General features: G+C 45.7%; 1 protein-coding gene across 1 annotated transcript in view; it reads left to right on the top strand.

The window, feature by feature from the left end:
* The first annotated feature begins 6,398 nt into the window (after positions 1–6,398).
* The window catches only part of LOC117442842 (sickle tail protein homolog), a 60,822-nt gene continuing 46,425 nt past the window's right edge, over positions 6,399–20,795 (top strand). The window contains 2 exon segments of the mRNA XM_034078804.2: positions 6,399–6,499; positions 7,775–8,052. Of these exon segments, the coding sequence (XP_033934695.1) occupies positions 6,457–6,499; positions 7,775–8,052 (321 nt within the window). The 5' untranslated portion in view covers positions 6,399–6,456.

The raw sequence follows: 20,795 nt of genomic DNA on the forward strand, positions 1-20,795 counted from the left end.
GAGAGGACTCTTTAAAGTAGAGGACACTACATACTGATATACACCTGAACATCAGCAGGAGAGGACTCTTTAAAGTAGAGACACTACACACTGATATACACCTGAACATCAGCAGGAGAGGACTCTTTAAAGTAGAGACACTACATACTGATATACACCTGAACATCAGCAGGAGAGGACTCTTTAAAGTAGAGACACTACATACTGATATACACCTGAACATCAGCAGGAGAGGACTCTTTAAAGTAGAGACACTACATACTGATATACACCTGAACATCAGCAGGAGAGGACTCTTTAAAGTAGAGACACTACATACTGATATACACCTGAACATCAGCAGGAGAGGACTCTTTAAAGTAGAGACACTACATACTGATATACACCTGAACATCAGCAGGAGAGGACTCTTTAAAGTAGAGACACTACATACTGATATACACCTGAACATCAGCAGGAGAGGACTCTTTAAAGTAGAGACACTACATACTGATATACACCTGAACATCATCAGGAGAGGACTCTTTAAAGTAGAGACACTACATACTGATATACACCTGAACATCAGCAGGAGAGGACTCTTTAAAGTAGAGACACTACACACTGATGAGACACCTGAACATCAGCAGGAGAGGACTCTTTAAAGTAGAGACACTACATCACTGATATACACCTGAACATCAGCAGGAGAGGACTCTTTAAAGTAGAGACACTACATACTGATATACACCTGAACATCAGCAGGAGAGGACTCTTTAAAGTAGAGACACTACATACTGATACACACCTGAACATCAGCAGGAGAGGACTCTTTAAAGTAGAGACACTACACACTGATATACACCTGAACATCAGCAGGAGAGGACTCTTTAAGTAGAGACACTACACTACTGATATACACCTGAACATCAGCAGGAGAGGACTCTTTAAAGTAGAGACACTACATACTGATATACACCTGAACATCAGCAGGAGAGGACTCTTTAAAGGAGAGACACTACATACTGATATACACTTGAACATCAGCAGGAGAGGACTCTTTAAAGTAGAGACTCTACATACTGATATACACCTGAACATCAGCAGGAGAGGACTCTTTAAAGTAGAGTCACTGCATACTGATATACACCTGAGCATCAGCAGGAGAGGACTCTTTAAAGTAGAGACACTGCATACTGATATACACCTGAACATCAGCAGGAGAGGACTCTTTAAAGTAGAGACACTACATACTGATATACACCTGAACATCAGCAGGAGAGGATCTTTAAAGTAGAGACTCTACATACTGATATACACCTGAACATGCAGGAGAGGACTCTTTAAAGTAGAGTCACTGCATACTGATATACACCTGAACATCAGCAGGAGAGGACTCTTTAAAGTAGAGACACTGCATACTGATATACACCTGAACATCAGCAGGAGAGGACTCTTTAAAGTAGAGACACTACATACTGATATACACCTGAACATCAGCAGGAGAGGACTCTTTAAAGTAGAGACTCTACATACTGATATACACCTGAACATCAGCAGGAGAGGACTCTTTAAAGTAGAGACACTACATACTGATATACACCTGAACATCAGCAGGAGAGGACTCTTTAAAGTAGAGACACTACATACTGATATACACCTGAACATCAGCAGGAGAGGACTCTTTAAATAAACGAGGAGGAAACAGTTTGTAGCCCATTCAGGGCGGATCTCCTCAGGAGGTTGAAAAGTGAATCAAATCCAAAATAAAACGTTTATCTTATTCAGGGGGGAAGAGGAAGCATGTCCTCCTCCCTTTTGCAGTTCTCAGCATCTCCCCCCCTCCCTCCCCTCCTCCCTCAGGACGCCACCGGCCTCACCGTTGTCAAGGGAGACCTGCAGACATGTGATCCGCTTGGTTTGCTTACACCTACTCTGGCCACGAGCTAATGAAGTGTACACACTCCTGGGGTTTTCTGGCAAACACATGTGCGGCACACACACACACACACACACACACACACCACACACACACAAACACACCCACACACACACACACACACACACACACACACACACACACACACACACACTAACAAACACACTGGTTCATTAAGCAGCACTCAGTGTCTCAGTTAATAAACGACCCAGGCAAGGGTTTATTTCCTCGTGCAAGATTGAGGATCTTCTTATTTTCTCTTGCACACACCATCTCCCCCTGAGCGCTGCACGTCATGCATCTGCAACAGCGCCCCCTGGTGTGGGGAAGATGCAGTGCAACAACTTGTTGGTATAGAGAAGGGAAGCAGCTTGGTTGATTTGCATTAATCCTCTGTGGGTGGGTGGGTGGGTGTGTGTGTGTGCGTGCCCCTGCACTAAAACCTATAACACATTCAAGGGAAGGGAAACTGGGCCGTTGTATGTATTCAACCTTTATTTGGCAACGTCCCGTGTTCTGTCATGGCTCTCACCTCAGCACTGCGACTATTCCCAGCACTGACACCCACACTCCCACACGTCTGTAACTCATATCTGTTGGCCCGCTGCCCGAAAGGTTGGCAGACATGTTTGTTTACAAAGCTTCACCAGAACGGAAAGTTTGGACAGGCATGGGGCTACACGCATTCCTACAGTGCCGTATCCACGCGTAAACACATGGTTTTTAATTGGAAGGTGTGTGTGTGTGTGTGTGTGTGTGTGTGTGTGTGTGTGTGGTGTGTGTGTGTGTGGTGTGTGTGTGTGTGTGTTGTGTGTGTGGTGTGTGTGTGTGTGTGTGTGTGGGGTGTGTGTGTGTGTGGTGTGGTGTGTGTGTGTGTGTGTGTGTGTGTGTGTGTGTGTGTGTGTGTGTGTGTGTGTGAACCACAGAGCAGATGTTGTGGTGGTCTCGCATAACGGGGAGGTGGGGACCAGGGTTCAGCTACAGTAGCACAGCAGCTGGGACATGTCTCATTAAGTGAGAGAAAGGGGAAGTGAAGAAGAGATGAAAAATAAGAGTGGAAGAGGGACATCCCGTCATGTGGTGCGGGGGCAGAAGAGTTCACGAGAGAAATCTGGATACGATATATACTTTATTTAGACATTTTAATTGTGTTGTCATAGCAACATGTTGAAGGTTATCGGACAAGGATTACAACATGTCCTAAAAGTAGAATACAATACATATCGTCAGTAGAAAAAGACATATTCAGACGAGTATCTACACACTATTGTATACAGAATAAATTAGAATACTATCGTATGCTAATCTACTAAAGGGACAGAAACATAAGCAAAGTGTACATTAAACAATTAACCTTTAATTAAAAGTAAAATAATGACATATTCATATGGATAATTCACGAGTGTTGCTTTATTGTATTCCTGGAGGAGTGGACATCCAGTGAGCGGACAGTGGAACAACAACAGTGTGTTGACAGCGCTGTAGTTTACACGTAGGACCCGAATGAAATCACAGCTAAGGGTGAATACACTCCAACAACAACTCTTGGATCAGCAGGTCACACACACACACACACACACACACTCGGAGAAAAGGCAGGTCACACACACACTCAGAGCAAAGGGGAAGGAGGTAGTTCAGTCATGAGGAGGAGTGTGTATTTAGCAGCATGTATACACAGCCCATTTGATTGGTTCATTTCAAATGTGCACAACTTCAAATCAAAGTCAAACCCCTCCTACGTATGGGAGGTTTCCATTCCGTGTTTTCCCCATTGTGTGCGAATTTCACGAGTGTTGACATGCCTGGAAATGGTCGTTTTTATGACTTGAACATGCAAAGAGTGAAACAGATCCCTTAGAGAGGGAGTCAAATATGTCCTGCATGCGAGCGTTGGTGAGCGCATGAATGTCTGAGAGAGTGTGTGTGAATTTGGTGTGAAAGAAATGTAGCTCGGCCGCATTTCTGGACCTCCGGTGTGAGTTACCTGCACGGAGTCACAGCTTATCTGTCGAATCAGCAGCGAGTGACAGGTCGGGGTAGAAGTCTTTGTCTGAAGCTTAAAGCGGGTCACACACACACACACACACACACACACACACACACACACACACACACACGAAAAGGTTATTTCCTGATTTGTGTTGCTTTCAATTTATGAGACGGCTTAGTTGAATGCTTGATTCTCATTGGTCAATTTGGGCATTTCAGAGGTTGTTAATTCTCACTAACAGACCGCTGGAGGATGAAGGGACTGTGTGCAGTCGTATCAACCGGCAGAAAGAAGTCCGGTCACTTTAACGTCAGCTGTGGACAATACACATTAGAAGACGCAGTGGAATACTACATTTAAATCAGCAACAGAAGAAGATAGACAGGAAGTAAACAGTCGAATAATTAGACGATTATCTTGGCAGCGTCTCGGTCCAAATGACTCAGTAAACTGGATGTTATTGCTCTGTGTAACAAACTTAATATATTCTAATCATATTTAAATAAGATCCTTTTGTACATCGGCTCAGTTCCACATGAACGGATCATCTGATATCCCGATAACTGCGACATAATAAAAACAGCCAGCGAAACAGCGCTGTCTCTATGCATGGCTGCAGGGTCTGTGAGCCCCGCTTCTCTTGCACACAACAGAGCTTTGTGCCCCGCCACGTAGCTGTGGGACAGTAATAGTAGGGGAGGGTGGGCACAGGGGCACATTCCTCCATAAATAAGTGAGAAGCGAACAGCAGGAGGCCCCGGAGTAATGGATTACATGCAGCAGGATAACCAGGGTGCAGAAAAAGCTGCAATACATTTGTTAAGTAACCCTCCCAGCGCTTTTCAACTCACTCGGTCAACACTGGCAGCTGTGAAAGACGCTCTCAAGAGATGCAATTCCCTCGCTGAGCCCCTTGTGACTCTGGTCATTTTTCTGGCTGGGAATGCTGACAGGTTAAACCACCAGGGTGTGGCCGTGGGTCTGGTTTAATTATTGCTGAGCGATAGGAGCTCAGGCTGACTGCTGGTTGGCGGTGAAGCTGTCATTGTGAAGGAACTCTGACACCTGGCCTAAAGCACACCCGGAGGCATTTTTAGGAGTCTTCAGTCCATATTGCATACATGTTTTTGGATTATATAGTGTCAAATGTGCAAGTTAAATGTTCAAACTAAAGGCTAACATCCCAGAGTTCCCAAATATGAACCTGGAAATGAACGTAAGGGCCGTTAGTTTCCCCAATGGCTGTGCAAAGAAAAAGCAACAATCCGCTATCTTTGTGTTGCTTTCATCTATCAGAAAAAGCAAAGTAACATTTTTAGTACAACTTCTAGCCTTCAGCCTGTTCTGGGAGTTGTAGCAAATGGTTCTGGGAGTTGTAGTAAATCACTTAATTATGAAGCAGCAGATGAGACGTACTTTTAGTGACTTCCCGAAGAACCCTTGGGATCGGATGAACATTGCAGATAGCTGTGTAAAGGTGAGCATAGCATGAAGCGACCCAGTCTAGTGACGGGATGCCTGTTGTGGCAGAGAGCCTGAGCACGTGAGCGTCTGAGCAGACAGTGGGTGGAAGCAGATTTGTCTCCATGTGTTAGACATCTCCCGTCAGCTGCTGTTTGTTCATGCGCTCACACCGACGCTTTCAATTACATGGCCCACTAACTAGGCCATTGATCCCCTCACGTTTCCCCGTTAAGGTACGCCTTCTTCTTCGTCTTCTTCGTCTTCCATTTAGATCAGGTCACTTACATCAGCAGCTGCAGATAAATGATCTCATGCAGCCCCCCTGTCCCCCCGTCCCTTTCTTCCCTTACATATCGACTACAGATGAGTACATGCTGATGTGTTTTGCACACTATATGAAGGCGGCGAAGCTTGTTTGCTTTCCTTCAGACGAACTAGACACTGTACGACAAAGAGCGGAGTGTCCTGTGAGGCACTTCGTTGGAAACAGGACACACACGGGCAGTATTCAGGCGTTGAATTATGTGCTGATTACATTTTCTCAAGGCTTTTATAGTCATGTGTGCATAGCTACAGTGTAGTTAAGACGGTGAAACTCTTAGTTCACATGCTGCTCCGACAGTGCAACACAATAAAACAGATAAAATAGTGCAAGAAAATACAATTTGTTGACATGTAACTCGTTATTGTAACAGATTACATTCCTCCCACCCTGTTCATGACACATTTGGCTGCCTCCGCTGGGCCCTCTGTGCGGGGATAGAGAGTTTAGACGGGCCTGAAAAGACGGTGTGTGAGTTGGATTGACACCTGTTAGTCTCCAGTTTGTCAGAGTCTTCTTCTGTTTCCCTCGCGCACATTTACATGCAGCGTACGACCACTGCAAGGTAGCTTTCTGCTGGGTCTGTGTCCTGGAATGCGGTTCTAAATCCCCCTCCCCGTCTATACCGGGGCTTCGGGGGGCCGGGCCAATCTCAAGCCCCCTTTATCCACGTGAGCCACGTCTGGAATCTGGAAGCAAGCCGATTCTCCAGCAGCTCCGGCAGTGTGTGTGTGCGCGTGTGTTGATTCCCAAGTTGCAATGGAGGAGGAAATAGCAGACGAAGACACAGATTGTGGGGAAGGTAAGGAGCTTTCTGACGTGCCACTCGCAGTCATTCTGATTCGTGATTCTGCCGGCTGAGTGGGGTTCGGCTAGCTGTTTGTGAGTTAAAAATAGGGTTGGAAGTACATGAGAGTACTCCGGCTCTGGTGGGGGTTGCTGGTGGGCTTGATTATGACGCACCACCACTTATTTTATTTTCAGAAAGTAGGCCGGCTTTTTGTGTTTTCATATCAAATCTGCAGGTGAAAACAGAAACCATAGAAGCTGAATCCTCTGCAGCTGCTCGGGATTTCCCCCACCCCCCCACGTTGTTGTTAAAGCTACTCCTGTGAGTCCTAACATGTCTTTGAGGCACACACAAGAAATTCATTTTTCATCTGCGGCTCACAGCATGCTTTTAAAGCTTTCAAGAGAAGAAAGGCCAAATGAAACTCGCCTCAAATAATAGTGAATCGCTTGAAATCCATCTTCAATTTTCAAAGGGGCGAGAGATCCTTTATTATCTGCCGCTACTCACTGAAAATACACGTCAAAGCTCTACCTGCACGCACCGGAAACAAGTCAGCCTACCCTTCTGTTTTAAGCACATACGGGAGGACTCTGTGGGTTAGGAACAATGTACTCCTTCAAATACTTACCATTGACTGCAGAATAAGACACTCAAATATATCATTATATTTATCACAAGGTTGTTTTCAGATAGTTCTTTCTGTATTCCTGAGGTCTGATTTAAAATGTCCCTATCATGCTCACTGTGACACGTCTCCATGCTTTAATGTTCAAAAAGCGCTTTACTTTTCTCATCCTACTTCTCACCCTCTGTCTGAAACCAGATTATTTGAATATCACTTTCTTCTCCATCTCAAAGTCTGGATTTACAAACAGATGCCATGCATATCTTTTCTGAGTTCCTCCATGTGTGTCTCCTTACATTATTGGACGTCTTTGCCTTTTTCCTATTAAGGTAGAAGTCTGAACAGCTGTTTCAATTCAGTGTTTTCTCCACCAATATTCTGTCTGGCACATTACAGTGTGGGTTTACTGCTGGAGTTTAAAACAGCATGAATATATAAAGAAATGTGCGTATCACACACGGGTTATCGTGGAGTGTGTTACAGTTACAGTTCATTACTTCCGCTTCGCCACAGTGCCAGCTCTCATAATGGTGCGATCTGCCCTGCTGTGTCCTCTTCGTGACCTGTGGAATAACAACATCCAGGCACGCACCTGCAGTGTATGTCAACACATCAACACGACACACGTGTTTGACCCGTGTTCCTCTGTCCCCCCTCAGAACAAACCAAAAGCAACCTGAAGGTAACGTCTCCGGAGGACGGGCAGCACGTCGGCCGCAGACAGGTGCCCCCAAATGGGACAAGAGGGGACGCTAAAGGCAGCCGGACCGTCCCACGCAGACACACTTTAGGCGGGGCCAGAGGCTCCCGGGAGATCCTGGCTATGCAGCCGCCGGAAATGGACAAGAAGAGGGAGGCCTTCCTGGAGCACCTGAAGCAGAAGTACCCCCATCATGCATCAGCCATCATGGGCCACCAGGAGAGGCTGAGAGAGCAGGTCAGTGGGGGGGGAGATCCGGGTGTATGCACAATATTTGAAACTTTAAACGACATAAATATACAGTGTATATGAATATGTGTTGGTGGTTCTGTAGGATTTTACCGGGGTATCTCTGTGTGGGACACTGCGATGCTAAGAGGTAGCTTAGATTTCAATATGATGTCCTTTTAACCTTTAAAAATAAACATTTCTATTAGAACTATTCACTTAAATATATTTACAAATGCTCATCTATTTTGCAATGGAGGATATTTATCGTTTAAGATTTAAAACATTACATTTTTTGATACAAATATATAGATTGTTTCACTTTCAACGAATATTACAACACTAAAATCAACTTTAAGTGCTTTTCTTTTCCTTTCCGGCCATCCACCGTGTTTTCAGATCGAAGCAGCTATTTTTAGTGTCAGAACATCCAAATATATATATTTTTGATTTCGGATGGTGGCGGTGGCGGCGGCGGCGAAGTCCATAGGGACTTGGCTTGGCAACTGGAAGGTCACCAGTTCAAGTCCCGGAAAGTGCTACCGAGGTGTCCCTGAGCAAGGCCCACTGCTCCCAACACTAGGATGGGTCAGATGCAGAGAAAGCATTTAGTTACCGAGAACCTGTACTACGTAATGACAATAAGTTGAATCTTATCTTATGTGTAAATATGCAGATTATTACATGTCACTTTCAACAGGTGATGATGTGTTTTTAGTTTATTTACCTGTCCCTGAGAGGCAAAAACATGTATTAAATAACTTTAAGCAGAAAAAAGAAACTTTCAATGAATATTCCACTTTAACTTTAAGGAGCGTTTTAGCATCTTCAAGTGCTTTTCTTTTTCTTTTCAACCATCCACCGTGATTTCAGATCGAAGCAGCTATTTTTAGTGTCAAAACATCCAAATATATATATTTTGTATTTCTTTAAGATACCTGCCAAGCACAGTTTACACGCAAATGATCAGCTAATGCAGGCGAAACCCCAGAAGCACGAACTAATGCTAATGTTGGTGTGTCCACTGGATGTGTAAATATAGATTATTACATGTCACTTTCAACAGGTGTGTTTAGTTTATTTACCTGTCCCTGAGGGGCCAAAACATGTATTACATAACTTTCAGCAGAAGCTGTTTAACAATCTATAAAGTCGTCTTACTCTTTCCTCTCTTTTGGTAACTTTGAGGCATTGTTATTTCCTTCTGCAGACTGAAGCAAAACGATTTCCTCCTCTCGTCTGTTTGTGCCTCAGGTTAAATGTGAAATCTGCCCTATAAATCTGCCTGTCTCATTCCCCTCCCACAGCTGGGGTGAAGCTGGGGTGCAGCAGTTGAAAACCTGTTTGGATCTCCATACTTGGACTTTGCTTATAGCTCCAACCCAGTGTGTGCATACCAGGCGTCAGTATACATGTCTCAGGGTTGTTTTGGAGCTTTTCACTGATTATAAATCCTCCAAGCTGACGGGGGGAGGGCGACCCGGAGGGAGTCACGTCAACCTGGCTCACCTGGTCATTGTCTTTGTGTTTGCTCCGGGTCGGAGGAGACGAGAGGGAAGGGGCATGCTGGGCTTTGTGGCCAAAACAATCGAGGTAATGGTGAGCCTGGCACCGAGCCACAGGGAGCTGATGCAGAGGGACACGACGCATTGTGGAGGAGAGAGTGAGGGGCATGCATGTGAAGGGAAGCCTCCTCATGAGCATTTGAATAGGTAGTAGAAGTCAGCAGGGTGGGTGTGTGTGTGTGTGTGTGTGTGTGTGTGTGTGTGTGTGTGTGTGTGTGTGTGTGTGTGAGGTACTTGTACATTAGAAATGTGCCTTGCATACATAAAAGACAGTTAATGGAGATAAATTGTTAGAAAAACAACCAAGAAACCACAAAAAAAAAATTAAATATAGAGAAATATTTACATAAAATACCCCAACATTTTTTACGAAAAGAGGAAAGCTGTACAGATATAAGAAGGTAGCTTGTAGATGTCTTATTTTATGATTTAGGTCGCAGCATCTTACCGTTTTTATGGTAAATAGAGGAAGGAAGGTGTTGTTGTGAGGCTGCAGGTAGTCAGACAGGTAAATTCAGCTCCAGGATTTGGGGTGGAGTCAGAGTTGCCATGGTGACTGGTGATGATGTCACCGCTGGAGGGGCTCAGTTTACGTGTGAGTGCTTGCTGGAGCGCGAGCAGAAAGAGAGGGAGAGAGCTGAGTGAGGAGGATCGCTGCTCTGCGGATGGATCTGAGCGCTGCCCGGAGGCATGGCTGCAAACGGGAATAAGAGATAAAGTTTGCACTCAGACGGAATACAACTCACACCGGTGGCTTTTGCGCAGACGCGGTAAACGGTAAGAGACTCTTAGAGCGCTTTTACGCAGCGAAATCCCTCATGTTCAAACTGTTGTTGCGCTTTTCGATGCAAAGAGTACGAGGGAGGGTTTGTTCTGCAGGTGCTGCGAACTTCCAGGAGGCGACTGCAAAAGTTGGCGCACGACTTTTAGCGGTTATAAAACAAGTCTTTACGCGCTAACGATTTTCTTTTGGTCCACTTATGTTTGGTTGAATGAGCACCGTGTGCAGTAAATCTTCTTTAAAGTACAATCACCTGCCTGCCTATAATCTGACCGAAAATGCGTAGTGTATTTTGCATAGAGTAGACTCTATCGGTATTACGCTGAAATACAAAGCAGGGTTCTCTTGTGGACGGAAGTGAAGCAGTATCATAACAGCGTGCGGGATATCAGAGGCGGATTTAGTGAGTTGTTGCTGTTATTACTGCTTCTGCACGATTTCACAAGGCGCCATGTTAGACAACAAGTTATTTTTTTGGTCTGATTTTGAGCGAGTAATTCAATAGTTTCTTAAAAATACGATGGAGAATGACTTGTTGGATTTCAGTTCTATCTATATTTTAACTCGTATTCTTGGCGTGTGGCGCAGTGCGTTCGGATCAGAGGGTCACAGGTTCAAACCCCGCTGCAGCCAGCATGTCGTTGTGTCACAGACTTGAGTATGTAAGTCGCTTTGGATAAAAGCGTCTAACAAGTGACACGTAATGTAATGCATCAGGTGTAGACTTTGACATTTTTGTGGGACTATATTTAATGATACATCCTTTGGTGTGTCCAGGATTGTTGGACTTGTCCAGTATGACTGCAAGAAGCAACAATTGTTGTGTGAACTTGAATAGAAAATTATGTTTTCAGTCATTCTGGCTTCATAAATACATGTATCTTAGCCTCCCTATTATCAGGTCGGACACTGCGTCCTTATTGGTAAAGCTGTACTCCAATTTCAAAACAGTTTGTCGATCCTCTCTAGCTGCTGAAATAAATCAAGGAGATAAATCTGATCGGCTGGGGCTGATTTTTTGTTTGTACGACATGACACTCTCAGATTGATTTGGAGGATGAAACCCCTCGCATAGGAGTGATGATGGTTCCTGAATGCATCGTGACATGGAGAAATAAAAGCAGGCTGGTTTGGATTTACTGGCAAACGTTAGTGCTGATAAATGAAAACAAAGATGATTGAAGAGCGTCATGTAATGCAGGAGGAATGATTATTGAAGCGGTTGTCATGTGGTGTCCTGGGGGAGGGTACGCTTTTCTGTCTTCAGGAAAACACACAAGTCAAATATACAACGCAGGATGAATTGGCTACGGTTCTCACGCTGAAAAAGTGCAGAACAAAACCGGAAAGACGACGTCACCAGAATGCCTGAGAGGTGAGGAAGAAGCTCGCCGGAGGTTTGAGTTACAAAGGCGCATATTTATCAAGGTCAAGCGGAGGTTAGGAAGATGATATCACTTCAGTCTGAAAAGTGGATGGCCCCCACTCCACCCAGCATGACTGCACACACACACGCGCGCGCGCACACACACACACACACACACACACACACACACACACACACACACACACTGAATGACGTAGCCTTATATATATGAGGGCCCCCTCAATTCCTGCTCCTCTGATCCTTAAACCTGCAACAAAGGCGAGAAGTTTAATTTCCTCCTCCTGGATCCCACCCAGGGGCCTGACCGCCACCCATCCTCTCACCCCTCTCTCTCTCTCACTGCCTACTAACTAACCTGCTTGGATGATCACACACACACACACACACACACACACACACACACACCCTCACGCCTGTATGACTTTCTGGTTTCTGTATAGTGAAGCCGCCATGTTCGGACAGTCGCCTGCAGCTGTGGGCAGACAGAAAAACACACAGGCTTTATAATCTGTGTGTGTGTGTGTGTGTGTGTGTGTGTGTGTGTGTGTGTGTGTGTGTGTGTGTGTGTGTGTGTGTGTGTGTGTGTGTGTGTGGTGTGTGTGTGTGTGTGTGTGTGTGTGTGTGTGTGTGTGTGTGTGTGTGTGTGGTGTGTGTGTGTGTGTGTGTGTGTGGTGTGTGTGTGTGTGTGTGTGTGTGTGTGTGTGTGTGTGTGTGTGTGTGTGTGTGTGTGTGTGTGTGTGTGTGTGTGTGTTCCTGTGCAAGTTGCAGGTGCTAACCGGTTAGTTTGTCGGTGGGCTGCTTGAAGAAAGGTATGCACCAATCCGGTTTGGACCTTCAGGCTCTGTTGACAGGAATACAGTCAATTAAGTTGAGTTTTAAAGAATTCACTGCCAAGGATGTTGCAATGGCTGGTCTAGGGTTGGACACTTTACAATATAATTGTTTATCTATTTCTGATCACCTTTCTTGATTCGGACAGAGATATTTCTCCAGACATTGCGACTAACACGCTTGTTGCAGTGGTGGAAAGTTGTTTAAGTGTTGTGCTTTTCATTTTCCTGCAAGTACTTATAACTATATATTACTTACAATGGAGTATTTTTCCATTGCAGTATTAGTATACGTTTACTTTAATAAAGGATCTGAGTACTTCTTCCACCCCTGGCGCTTTTGTTTTTAACCAGTTCTCAGCTGTTGACGGCCCACATGTTGCCGTTTGTTCTGAGAAGCCGACATGCCACTCTTGAAATTGAAAGCACATCATTGAATGCATTGAAAAGTACAACATGTGTTTTGTGTCTTGGCATTCCAGAAGTATGTTTTTCTCGTCTTTTTACACATGATCAATCGTGGGCTAGCTGTCCTACTTCAAACATCAAAGTCAATCTTGCACAACATGTTGTTTTTCAAAATGGCAAAGCTTTATGGGCGAAACTAGCTTTTCATTTCCATAAAAAATGAACAAAAACATTGGAAGAAGCCTTGGAAAGAGATCACATGAGAACAGATCCCCTTTCAGAAGTTGTTAAAATCTGTAACACTTCGTAACAACATCAATAAAATTGCAGGGTGCAGAAGTTCGGCACTCTCTCACCGATTAATGTCAAAGCCACATGAATACGCCTCGTTTGTCGTTATACTCAGTAAATGCACTGTAAACTCCCCCCTGGGACTTTCTGCAGACATGCTACATTTGGCCGCCCCCCCCACACATCTCTCTCTTTGGGCTCCTGGCCATGCCTCACTCTTCTCTATAGTCTCAGATCCAAGGTCAGCTAGATAACACTAGAGCGTGCTTTACCTCCCTGCAAGAAACAAAGAGTGGAGAGGGAGTTTTCAGGGAGTGTTGTTTCTCTCAGCTCAAAGAAGAAGAATCGTTCATTGTCTTCACCTCCTGGCATGGCATTCATGACCTGGTAAGAGAATATGCAGATCTATAGGGTGGTGCAGAGATTAAGTATTTTTGTAGGCCGACCTGGAAGTTAGCATCCGATTGGGATTTCCAAAATCCCCAAAATAAGCTGTGGCAAACACATGTTTATGAAATGTACTCGTTCAGCAGGATGATATCCACATATTTACACCACTTAAGTAAAGTAAAATGCTAATGTTGGGCTATAAAGGAACTACAGCACGGTCACATGACTTCACGTCACCACCGCTAAGCTAAAGGAGGCTAATGTCGGGCTATAAAGGAACTACAGCACGGTCACATGACTTCACGTCACCACCGCTAAGCTAAAGGTGGCTAATGTTGGGCTATAAAGGAACTACAGCACGGTCACATGACTTCACGTCACCACAGCTAAGCTAAAGGTGGCTAATGTTGGGCTGTAAAGGAACTACAGCACGGTCACATAACTTCAGGTCACCACCGCTAAGCTAAAGGAGGCTAATGTTGGGCTATAAAGGAACTACAGCACGGTCACATGGCTTCACGTCACCACCGCTAAGCTAAAGGTGGCTAATGTTGGGCTATAAAGGAACTACAGCACGGTCACATGACTTCACGTCACCACCGCTAAGCTAAAGGTGGCTAATGTCGGGCTATAAAGGAACTACAGCACGGTCACATGACTTCACGTCACCACCGCTAAGCTAAAGGCGGCTAATGTTGCGCTATAAAGGAACTACAGCACGGTCACATGACTTCACGTCACCACCGCTAAGCTAAAGGCGGCTAATGTCGGGCTATAAAGGAACTACAGCACGGTCACATGACTTCACGTCACCACCGCTAAGCTAAAGGTGGCTAATGTCGGGCTATAAAGGAACTACAGAACGGTAACATGACTTCACGTCACCACCGCTAAGCTAAAGGTGGCTAATGTCGGGCCTATAAAGGAACTACAGCACGGTCACATGGACTTCACGTCACCACCGCTAAGCTAAAGGTGGCTAATGTTGGCTATAAGGAACTACAGCACGGTCACTGACTTCACGCACCTCCGCTAAGCTAAAGGTGGCTAATGTCGGGCTATAAAGGAACTACAGCACGGTCACATGACTTCACGTCACCACCGCTAAGCTAAAGGTGGCTAATGTTGGGCTTATTAAAGGAACTACAGCACGGTCAATGACTTCACGTCACCTCCGCTAAGCTAAAGGAGGCTACTGTGGGCTATAAAGGGAACTACAGCACGGTCACATGACTTCACGTCACCCACCGCTAAGCTAAAGGCGGCTAATGTTGGCTATAAGGAACTACAGCACGGTCACATTAACCTTCAGGTCACCGCCGCTAAGCTAAAGGAGGCTAATGCTGGGCTATAAAGGAACTACAGCACAGTCACATGACTTCAGGTCACCACCGCTAAGCTAAAGGTGGCTAATGTGGGGCTATAAAGGAACTACAGCACGGTCACATGACTTCAGGTCACCACCGCTAAGCTAAAGGCGGTTAATGTTGGGCTATAAAGGAACTAAAACACGGTCACATGACTTCACGTCACCACTGCTAAGCTAAAGGAGGCTAATGTTGTGCTATAAAGGAACTACAGCACGGTCACATTACTTCAGGTCACCACCGCTAAGCTAAAGGAGGCTAATGTTGGGCTATAAAGGAACTACAGCACGGTCACATGACTTCAGGTCACCACCGCTAAGCTAAAGACGGCTAATGTCAGGCTATAAAGGAACTACAGCACGGACACATGACTTCACGTCACCACCGCTAAGCTAAAGGAGGCTAATGTTGGGCTATAAAGGGACTACAGCACGGTCACATGACTTCACGTCACCACCGCTAAGCTAAAGGCGGCTAATGTTGGGCATGATGACGTGGGATGATTGGACACTTGTTAGCAATCGCAGTTTTTAAATTGACCAGTGGGGTATTTACTGACGTATTTTATGTCGTAGAACTAAACGTTAACATCTCTAAAGCTTATTTCAGGCTTTTCACCAAAAACACATTCAATAAAGCTCTTAGTTTGAATTTGTATTGCACTTATTGTAAGTCGCTTTGGATCAGCTAAATGAAATGTAATGTAAGTGGTAACATGCTAAGTCTTTTGGGGGTTTTAGGACTCATTCCTGCACCTCTCTTTTCACAGAACGCCTCTTTGTGTTAGCTTTTATTGAAATGCACAATCAGACACTGTGCAGCACGACATCTGTTTGTAATCACCGGACCTCCTCCACTGCCCATCAGGAGCTTTTAATAGATCTGCCACCTCTGCCTGAAGTAGCACTTTTAGAGCCAACACAAACAAGAAGCACCAGGTTAATGACGGCGTAATGAGGTTTCTTTTGGGGGTGCAGAACCCCAACCGAGTGGACAAGTGATCCGTAGAGTGGCGCCAAGGCTCCGTCTAATCCTGAGTGTCACTGGGGGGTAGGGGGAGGTTAAGCCGCTATGACAGAAGGCCCTGATGGACCCGCATCTGATCGCCGCTGATAATGACTCAAGCCAGACAGAATTTGACACACTAACGCACCGGCAGTGTGTTAATCAGAGCCGCTAATCAGGTCTGAGCTCTTCTCCGTGTTGTGGACGAACAACACAGCAGCATTAGCCCGGGCTTTATCTCAGTCTCCTTTATGTTGTTGCTCCTCCGGTTCGACAGGGAGGTCGTCGTTATTCCTCAGAACGATTGTCTTGACAGGTGAAATGTCGGGGGCCTCGTTAACCTCAAAGGCCTTTGGGTGCAATTATGCCGACGCAGCCTGGGGAACATTCCAAAGACTCGTCTCGCAAATCAACTTAACAATGTACGAGAGGAAAAGGTGATGATACTTTTCTACATCACGATATCTCCAGGTCTGTGAGGTCAAATCGGCACACGTACATAATGTCGTGGTGGAAATGATCCGAGGTTATCGTGTCCAAAAAGACGTACGGTATTTATTGACTGCCAGCGAGAAGCGTGAGATTCATTGTCCGTTAATAGCCCGCGTCCCCGCCCTGAGCCGTCACTCGTTTCTCAGATGAAGGAAGTGCTCGCCTGCAGGCATCGTTGTGTCCGTCAGCCTCACGAAGCAAGTCATCAGAATAAATTGAGTAAATAATTGACCGATGAGTAAGTCTCATGAAGCCACGATGAAGGAATGCGAATGCTGTTGCGTTGATGCTGCAGTTTCAGAAACGATGCGAATGGAGAAATATCTTCACCGACTTGACGACACGTGTGCAGTTTCTCCTAATGCAAATGTTGTGGCTCGATGTGACGCGTTTGCACCCGTAGGATTTCCACCACTCACACATTGGCCGTTTCTGTCCTAGACTTTATGACCGTAAGAAAAGAGAGACGGGTGTTTCTCCTCGTTTCTCTCCGTCTGCACCTTTGCAAGTCTTTGCACGCACCCCGACATCTGGCCTCCACCTTGGGCCAAAGGTATGAGCTTTACTTCAGAGGGTGAATCAGACACATAAGCAAACCAAGAGAAAGATTGAAGCCACGGACAGGCTCCAAGCATCTGGCTGCAACCTTATGTTGATCTCCTGTGCTTTATTTCCCTTCTTATTGAAGACCAAAGGGCGGCAGCGGGAAAGCATGGCAGCAACTCCACTTTAAGTTGCTTTTGTAATTGTTTAAAATACATTCGTAGCGATAAGAGGAGAAGGCAGGGTTTTTCTTTTAAACAAGATGACGGGTAGCACCTGGATGATGAGTAAGTATACGGTGGGATAGTATATATTAAAGGCCTCGGCAGCTAATGGAATCAGTAATAAATAACATTATTTGACAGATGTGGAGGTGTGCTGCACTTTGTTTGAGCAACTCCTCCTCCAGCTGACACTATAATCGACATCCACTTTGGAGTACTGTTTTACACAAGTAACCATTTGAGCTACTTTACTTGAGTATTTTCGTTTAGTGCCACTTTATATATATATATACTAATGGTGCACGATAATTATCGGCCCGATGACGTCATCCCGATAAACCCGATAAAAGTGAAGCCAGGACAGTGAACAAACATGTCGTCGGTAGTATGGGACTACTTCAAAGTTGGATAGTTCGCTTGCTATTTGTATTAACACATGCAGAAGTTACAGAAGGTCCAGTTGTGATAGACACGGTTCACCACTGATATATATATATTATATATATATATATATTCAGACTTACACTGAAGAGCTTTTAAAATGGTAGATCGAGTCATCTGAAGCCAAGAGCTCTCTCTGTGTGTGTGTGTGTGTGTGTGTGTGTGTGTGTGTGTGTGTGTGTGTGTGTGTGTGTGTGTGTGTGTGTGTGTGTGTGTGTGTGTGTGTGTGTGTGTGTGTGTGTGTGTGTGTGTGTGTGTGTGTGTGTGTGTGTGTGTGTGTGTGTGTGTGTGTGTGTGTGTGTGTGTGTGTGTGTGTGTGTGTGTGTGTGTGTGGTTCCTATTTAGTCAGAGGTTAAACCAGTCAACACATGGGTACAACAGTTTGACAATAAAATTTGTCAAATACCAGTGTGCTACTGATTACCGGACTCTTTCTCCACACACACACACACACACACACACACACACACACACACACACACACACACACACACACACACACACACACACACACACACACACACACACACACACACACAGAGGACTCACGGGACTAAAGAACCATTTAACACCAGGCAACACGTCCGATGTGCAGAGAAGGCCTTTCATGACGTTAGATTATATGTGTGTGAGCAGCACGATGTGGAGCATGCAGGACTCTGGTTTCTCCCGAGGAAAGAAAGCGCTCTTTGTTTTGGTGAGCACGGGCTCGGAGCCACACACACACACACTCTCAGACACACACTCTCAGACACACACCTGGAGAGGCTCAAATCAGACCTGTAAAGACCTTTCTTTTGCACCAGGAGAGACGCTCCCTGCAGGCCGAGGTTCATGTGAGGACGTGTCATATAAACCCTCCACCTGAAACAGGAGCATGGCTTTGTGTATAAAAGGATAGGAGGGGTCCTGTGTGTGCGTGTGTGTGTGTGTGTGTGTGTGTGTGCGTGTGTGTGTGTGAGAATTCATGAAACATTTCCAGCGCTGTTCTATAGCTTCTATCGTCAGTTAAATGTTTTTTCGCTCCCGATGAAGTGATATTAAAGACAAGTCTCGACTGATCAGGATCCTGCAGCCCCGTAGGGAAATAGTTTGTCTCAGTCTGGCAGGAGAGGAGGTTGAGATTTAACGTGTGCACTCTTTTTGTTAGCGTGTAAATCATTGCATGCAAGACTAGCAAATGATCTGCGTGTCTCGGTGTGAGTCTGGACCCGTCGTCTTACGTAACGCCTGGAATCGCTCGAATCACAACACGGAACTTTGTCAATAAGAAAGGGAATTACTTTAATTGTCACACGCAGAGGGGAAATCCAGCATCAGGCTGTGAGGGTGTGTGCTCTAAAGGACACTATCTTGCAAAGTACTTTAGGATCCCGAAGCTGGAGGGGTGTTATCTTCTGGGGACACGAGCCATCTCCGTGTCTTCAGGGCAGGGAGATGGTACACGCGGATTAGTGTTGGAGCGGAAGATGAAATGCGCACTGAACGGAAACTTTATGGGAGATTTTAAAAAGCCGTTTCAGGGATGGAATTTCCTGCTCATCGCCTGCCAGTTAGAAATACTTTAAAATGATTCCTGCAGCTGCATTTCATCGTCCCTATCGAATCAAAATCCCCTTAAAAAGGTGTTGCAGGCAAACAAGCGCTGATTTTGTCCTGTTGTCCGCTGGGTGTGTTTTTAAGGTTGGATGTGGGGCAGTGTGTGCATTGAATAGAGAGGGGGGGGGGGGCATCCGCTAGAGCAGAAAGGGAAGGGAGCAGGACAGGCCAGTTGTACAGAGCAAGTTCACAAGGGCTGAAATAACAGCGGAGGAAGGAAGTGACCCTGTTTCCAGTCTCTCGTGGAAGTCGCCGCTGCAAGGAGGTCGCTGCCGTGTGAGATGGTAAATACGACATCTTAAGATCACTTTTTGCTTGTGTGTCGGATTGAAGCGCTTTTAAAACATGTTCAAGAAGACCGGGTCTCATATCTGATGGTCACGCAAAGTTGACTTTCGCGACCTCTCTCATTCAGAGGAGTGGGCGATGTCTGCTGGTGATAACCGCGACTAAATCATGCATGCGTGAGTGGGTGAAATCAATTGGACGGTGTGGCGCGGTTGTTGTAACTGTCAGCGGCGGAAGAGATAGCCATCTTGCCTCCTCGGCGTGATAGCGGACAACAATTGTAAATCTGTTCGAGCAATCTTCTATTGGCGACACGGGGACGGTCCTTGCTATTGTGAGTTTTTTGGGGGGGGATTATAAACTTGTGGACAGTGGGTTTTGAACTTCCAGCTTCACCTTCCCCGTCAGCTCTGGTACTATAAAGTCATCTCCTTTTTATCACGCCAATTAACCGGCGAGCCCATCTCTGAAAGGTCATCTGGGGATTTGGATGCAGGGATTAGAGGAGGAATGCGTCGCGGGAGGGAGGGAGAGGGACGTGGCAGCCATGAATGGGAATGGATGACTAGGGGATTTCAGTATAATGTCATTAAGGCTAGGGGAGACAAAGGGTGATGGTCCGTCCAGACAGCACACGGCCCGGCGCTGACGGCTGGATTGACAGTGGCTTTATGAGTCCAAGTCGGGCAGTTCTGCTTTGGCCGAGAGCTTTGGCTCAGAGGTGTTTTTAATTCACTCTTTCACGTACTTTGAAAGAGGCCCATTGTGTGTGTGGGGGTTTCCCTCTCCTGTAGTGTGTTGTAGAGGTTTCGGTGCATGTCAACGGTCTGCAAAGACTGAAATCCCAAAGTTACAGAACACAGTTGGTGGACATCTCTAAGCGGTTGACCAATCACTACAGAGCTGGCCAGCTAACCAATCAGAGCAGACTGGGCTCTGGTTTCAGACAGAGGGTGAAAAGAGGTGCTGCAGCACAGGCAGTATGAGAAGAATAAAGAGCTTTTTGAACATTAGAGCATGGAAACATGTAGAGACACTACATACTGATATACACCTGAACATCAGCAGGAGAGGACTCTTTAAAGTAGAGACACTACATACTGATATACACCTGAACATCAGCAGGAGAGGACTCTTTAAA

This window comes from Pseudochaenichthys georgianus, unplaced genomic scaffold (genome assembly GCF_902827115.2).
Source record: "Pseudochaenichthys georgianus unplaced genomic scaffold, fPseGeo1.2 scaffold_488_arrow_ctg1, whole genome shotgun sequence".
Lineage (NCBI taxonomy): Eukaryota > Metazoa > Chordata > Actinopteri > Perciformes > Channichthyidae > Pseudochaenichthys > Pseudochaenichthys georgianus.